We start from the raw sequence: 6,405 nt of genomic DNA, 5'->3' as shown, positions 1-6,405 counted from the left end.
CTAGTTCTGTTCTAGTTCTGTTCTAGTTCTGTTCTAGTTCTGTTCTAGATCTGTTCTAGTTCTGTTCTAGTTCTGTTCTAGTTCTGTTCTAGTTCTGTTCTAGTTCTGATCTAGTTCTATTCTAGTTCTGTTCTAGTTATTTTCTGTTTTCATTCTTCTCTGTTCTACTTCTGTTCTAGTTTAGTTCTAGTTCTGCTCTAGTTCTGTTTTAGTTATTTTCTAGTTCTATTCTAGTTCTGTTTTAGTTCTGTTCTAGTTCTAGTTCTGTTCTAAATATGTTCTAGTTCTGATCTAGTTCTGTTTTAGTTTTGTCCTAAATCTGTTCTAGTTCTGTTTTATTTATTGTTCCTGTTCTGTATTAGTTCTTTTTTAGTTCTGTTCTATTTCAGTTCTAGTTCGGTTCTAGTTCTGTTTTAGTTCTTTACTAGTTCTGTTTTAGCTCGGTTTTTATTCTAGAACTATGATCAAGGAAAAGTCTGCCTTTCTCTCAAAACACATTATGTTTTCTCTAGGAGTATAATTTTCCTGTCAAATATATACACTTTTTTTAAACAAGAATTCATTTCAATTAGTTTATTTTACCGACAGCTGCAAAAGATCATTAGATACCTACCCTCACGTCACGTGAAATTGTCATTTCATGTCAACAACCCTCAAAAATTAAAATTTAACTTTAATTATAAACTCTAACACGTTTCAAACTGAACAAATTATAACGTCTTTTTTACAAGAAAAACAAACTGTCAAAGGGATGTGTGTTTATATTCAGTTATAAAGATCATTGATCTTGCAATTTTAAACTTTTACTAAATTGGTCCCATACGACCAATTGAAATGTTTGAATAAACATTTATTATTTGTTTGGAAACTCTTTCCCCCTTTTTCTCTTTACTCACAACATATTTTGACATTCTTTTTTTGGATAATTTGGCGTTAGTTCTTAAGAAAACATTTTAACAGCTTCATAAATTGTGGGGAAAATGCTATTAAAAAGTCTCATTTAGTAAAATAACAAATATTTCTTAAAAATAAAATGCATTTTCTGGGATGACTATAAATTTGAAGAAATTTCATATTACACAATTTGGAGGAGCACTTAGGAAAAAATGTGGGCGCATAAATAACAAATTTTTAATGGGCCAACACACAAATAGTCTGGTGGTATAAAATATCAAATATATATAAATTATGAGGAACAACACACAAGCAATATGGGGAATGAGTTGTGAGGCGAGAGAGAGAGAGGGAAATGGACCACCAACTTGACGGGTGTTAAAAATTCTTTAATGACCAAAGAAAATGCAGCTTTTTTGCTGAAATTTCATTTTTAAAATTTAGCTATCCTTCCCTTAAAAAAGATATAAATACTTAAACCTAATCCGTTTAAAAGAAATTAAGATTTTATCATAAATGGTCTCTAACTTATAAATATCATATTTCTGGTTTATTTCTGATATAATGACTGACAGTTAGACGATGTCGTTGTTTATTCTTGAATTTATTGTTCATTTCTTCTTTCTTCTGTTAAATACTTTTTTAATTTTCCACTTTATTAGAGTTTTGAAATATCCTTCTAATCGTCATCATCATCATTGTCCTCTTCTACATTATGACGTTTTAAACTGTTTTTCTTATTCGATATTCTATTGTTTTTTAGCAAAATATCTTTGTAAACTGAAACCCCCTGGAAATTTAACATAGATTTATTTATTTGAGTTTAAGTGACAACAATCCGCACTTGACAGACCGAAAACAATAACAAGAACATCGAAACGGAAAAAATAAAATAAACCCTTCTATTCCTTAAAGACAGCAAAAAGCTATTAGGGGTGGAAATTTGCGTTTTTTACAAATTAAGCGGAAATTTTGCTTTTGCTGTAAATGTGGTTTATATGTTCATAACTGCTCTTTAGTTTGTGAAATTATTATTAGCTTTAGGGGGATGTGAAACTGCAAAAGAAATGTTGTTATTAAATCGATTTTTTATGTCTGGACTTTGTCTGGTTTATGTATGCAGTATTGTTAAATTTAGGGTATATTCTACTCTAGTCTGTTCTACAATTTATTATATAATCTGGTCTATGGCCAATAGCCAATAGTTTAGTCTAAGCTATGGTCTGCAGTTTAATCTGTAGTTAAGTCTATGATCCGATCTATAGTCTGATCATGTTTGGATATTTGGTCTTATGTGTAGTATGTTTTATAGTCAAAATTTTCGACTGCTCTTCAATTTACAAGCCGATCTTTAGTCTAACCAATCTATAGTCTGATATGCAGCTTGGTCTATACTTGATCAGTGGTCATCTATATTCTGATCAATAGTCTGACATATAGTTTGCATTATAGCAAACTATTCATTTTTTCATTTCTTGATCAGTTCTAGTTTGTTTCAGCTTGGGTCTTCTTAAACGCTACTTCAGTTCTGGATCAGTTCTAAAACAGTCCTAGTTCTATTATAGTTTAGTTCTAGTTCTGCTCTAGTTCTGTTCTAGTATTGTTCTAGTATTGTTTTAGTTCTGTTCTAGTTCTGTTCTAGTTCTGTTCTAGTTCTGTTCTTGTTCTGTTCTAGTTCTGTTCTAGTTCTGTTCTAGTTCTGTTCTAGTTCTGTTCTAGTTCTGTTCTAGTTCTGTTCTCGTTCTGTTCTAGTTCTGTTCTAGTTCTATTCTAGTTCTGTTCTAGTTCTGTTCTAGTTCTGTTTCTGTTCTGTTTCTGTTCTGTTTTAGTCTGTGCTAGTTCTGTTCTAGTTATGTTCTAGTTATGTTCTAGGTCTGTTCTAGTTCTGTTCTAGTTCTGTTCTAGTTCTTGTTCTAGTTCTTGTTCTGTTCTAGTTCTGTTCTAGTTCTGTTCTAGTTCTGTTCTAGTTCTGTTCTAGTTCTGTTCTAGTTCTGTTCTAGTTCTGTTCTAGTTCTGTTCTAGTTCTGTTCTAGTTCTGTTCTAGTTCTGTTCTAGTTCTGTTCTAGTTCTGTTCTAGTTGTGTTCTAGTTGTGTTCTAGTTCTGTTCTAGTTCTGTTCTAGTTCTGTTCTAGTTCTGTTCTAGTTCTGTTCTAGTTCTGTTCTAGTTCTGTTCTAGTTCTGTTCTAGTTCTGTTCTAGTTCTAGTTCTGTTCTAGTTCTGTTCTAGTTCTGTTCTAGTTCTGTTCTAGTTCTAGTTCTGTTCGAGTTCTGTTCTAGTTCTGTACTAGTTCTGTTCGAGTTCTGTTCTAGTTCTGTACTAGTTCTATTCTAGTTCTGTTCTAGTTCTATTCTAGTTATGTTCTAATTCTAGTTCTGTTCTAGTTCTGTTCTGGTTCTGTTCTAGTTCTGTTCTAGTTCTGTTCTAGTTCTGTTCTAGTTCTGTTCTAGTTCTGTTCTAGTTCTGTTCTAGTTATTTTCTAGTTCTGTTCTATTTCTGTTCTAGTTCTGTTCTAGTTCTGTTCTAGTTCTGATCTAGTTCTGTTCTAGTTTCTGTTCTAGTTCTGTTCTAGTTCTGTTCTAGTTCTGTTCTAGTTCTGTTCTAGTTCTGTTCTAGTTCTGTTCTAGTTCTGTTCTAGTTCTGTTCCAGTTCTGTTCTAGTTCTGTTCTAGTTCTGTTCTAGTTCTGTTCTAGTTCTGTTCTAGTTCTAGTTCTGTTCTAGTTCTGTTCTAGTTCTGTTCTAGTTCTGTTCTAGTTTCTGTCTAGTTCTGTTCTAGTTCTGTTCTAGTTCTGTTCTAGTTCTGTTCTAGTCTGGTCTAGTTCTGTTCTAGTTCTGTTCTAGTTCTGTTCTAGTTCTGTTCTAGTTCTGTTCTAGTTCTAGTTCTGTTCTAGTTCTGTTCTAGTTCTGTTCTAGTTCTGTTCTAGTTCTGTTCTAGTTCTGTTCTAGTTCTGTTCTAGTTCTGTTCTAGTTCTGTTCTAGTTCTGTTCTAGTTCTGTTCTAGTTCTGTTCTAGTTCTGTTCTAGTTCTGTTCTAGTTCTGTTCTAGTTCTGTTCTAGTTCTGTTCTAGTTCTGTTCTAGTTCTGTTCTAGTTCTGTTCTAGTTCTGTTCTAGTTCTGTTCTAGTTCTGTTCTAGTTCTGTTCTGTTCTGTTCTAGTTCTGTTCTAGTTCTGTTCTGTTCTAGTTCTGTTCTAGTTCTGTTCTAGTTCTGTTCTAGTTCTGTTCTAGTTCTGTTCTAGTTCTGTTCTAGTTCTGTTCTAGTTCTGTTCTAGTTCTGTTCTAGTTCTGTTCTAGTTCTTTTCTAGTTCTGTTCTAGTTCTGTTCTAGTTCTGTTCTAGTTCTGTTTTAGTTCTGTTCTAGTTCTGTTCTAGTTCTGTTCTAGTTCTGTTCTAGTTCTGTTCTAGTTCTGTTCTAGTTCTGTTCTAGTTCTGTTCTAGTTCTGTTCTAGTTCTGTTCTAGTTCTAGTTCTGTTCTAGTTCTAGTTCTGTTCTAGTTCTGTTCTAGTTCTAATTCTGTTCTAGCTCTGTTCTAGTTTTTTTCTAGCTCTGTTCTACTTCTGTTCTAGATTTCTTCTAGTTTTGTTTAAGTTCTGTTCTGGTACTGTTTTATATTTCTTCTAGTACCGTTTTTGATTTGTTTTAGATCTAGTTCTATTTTATTTCTACTTAAGTTGATTGGAAAAGCTCATATTTGTCATTTTGACAAAATAAATATATGAGTTTTAGAAAATAAACAGCCAATGACTGCACTTAAGTGTTCATGAATGACTGGATCCATTTTTATTGTACGTATTTTTAAAATTTTGGGGTTGCTGGCAACATACAGCACAACAGCTTTGTTTATGCAGACAATAAAAAAAAAAATAAAAAAATTTATTATATGACACATATAAAAAAAATTAGTTTTCTTTGAAGAGTGTGTTTAGAACAGGGGATGTATTGTCTAATTTTTGTTATAACGAATATTAAACTATACACAAAACTATAACACAATAACACTTAACTAACAACATTAATTACAAATAGATATTTAAATTAAAAACGGAAATATTTCCGGTTTTTATTATAAAAATTTTTAGGTTAAACAAAGGATCTGTGTGTTAAATTCCAAAACTAATTTACATTTTATTAATATTAATTACTAAACAAAAAAAAAAACAATCTAATTCATTTTAACTAATAACCATTCTTCTTGTTCTCTTTTTAGCCCCCCCCCCCCGTGTTGCTTTTTCTCTATATACCCCCATAGTGCAAAAGTGCTACAACAACGCGTTTGCTTAATGTGTAAAAAAAAATTTGCTTAACGCTTTTCTTTCCAATCTTTAATTTTACAGGGTGGTTTTCGTTAGCAAAACCATTTCAAAATTACACAAAAATTTGTGTATAACTTTAATAGCGATCGATATTGTATTGTGTAAAACGTGTTAAATTATTTAAATTAACGTGAAATTCCTAAAAATTAAATTACTTTACATTCTGTCGTAAACAGAATACAAAGAAACATCTCTACAATCTTCTTCTTTGTGTCATTCACAAGTGTGATTTTCAAATTGAAAATTTTGAAATTAATCAGCTCAACAACCGTCGTCAATAAAACGCGCATGATACAAGCCAAGATGGGACTATTTACAAATATTATTAAATGGCTAACATTGTTAGCTGTGGTAACAGCATTTTGTAAGTATTTTTTTATTATTATTTTACATGAATTAAGTGTTTTTTAATAGTTTATTTAATAATTAACTAATATATGCTTTGAGCTACAGATTTATGTAATTTTATTTATTAAACTAGTGCTAAATGGCAATGAATTTGGAAAACAATTAATTGCCAATGTCACTGTCAAGTTGGTCAATCGGACAATAGAACAGATCAAACTATAAACTATACTATAGACCAACAAATAGCCGAGACTATATACCATACTATAGACCTGACAATGGACAACAAAAATACCAGACTATAAACAAAACTATATCCCAGACCATAGACTATTGACCGTATAATTCATAAGACTACAGACCAGACTGTAGACAAGACTATAGAACGGACTATAAATGAGACAACAGGCCAGCCTATAGACCGGACAAAACTTGACTATAGTATACTATAGGCGAGATAACAAAGCAGACTATAGATAATTCTAAAGAATAGATTATGGATAAGAATATATACTAGACTATAGACTAGACTATATACTAGACTATAGACTAGACTAAAGACCAAAGTATAGACTAGACTATAGACCAGAGTATTGACTAGACTAGCATATAGACTAGACTATAGACTAGACTATAGACTAGAATATAGACTAGACTATAGACCACAGTATAGACTAGACTATAGACTACAGACTAGACTGTAGACTAGACAATAGACTAGATTATAGACAAGACTATAGACTAGATTTTAGACTAGACTATAGACTAGACTATAGACTAGACTATAGACTACACTATAGACTAGACTATAGACTAGACTATAGACTAGACTATAGACTAGACTATAGACTAGACTA

At 31.6% G+C, this 6,405-nt stretch overlaps 1 protein-coding gene across 1 annotated transcript in view; it reads left to right on the top strand.

Annotated features, from left to right (window-relative positions):
- The window catches only part of LOC124420485 (Down syndrome cell adhesion molecule-like protein Dscam2), a 121,501-nt gene that overhangs the window by 3,649 nt on the left and 111,447 nt on the right, over positions 1-6,405 (top strand). Inside the window, exon 2 of the mRNA XM_046953374.1 lies at positions 5,222-5,564. Within this exon, the coding sequence (XP_046809330.1) occupies positions 5,489-5,564 (76 nt within the window). The 5' untranslated portion in view covers positions 5,222-5,488. The remainder of the gene's footprint in view (positions 1-5,221; positions 5,565-6,405) is intronic.

Source organism: Lucilia cuprina, chromosome 6 (genome assembly GCF_022045245.1).
Source record: "Lucilia cuprina isolate Lc7/37 chromosome 6, ASM2204524v1, whole genome shotgun sequence".
NCBI classification, from domain to species: domain Eukaryota; kingdom Metazoa; phylum Arthropoda; class Insecta; order Diptera; family Calliphoridae; genus Lucilia; species Lucilia cuprina.
This window is presented reverse-complemented; position numbering and strand designations above follow the sequence as displayed.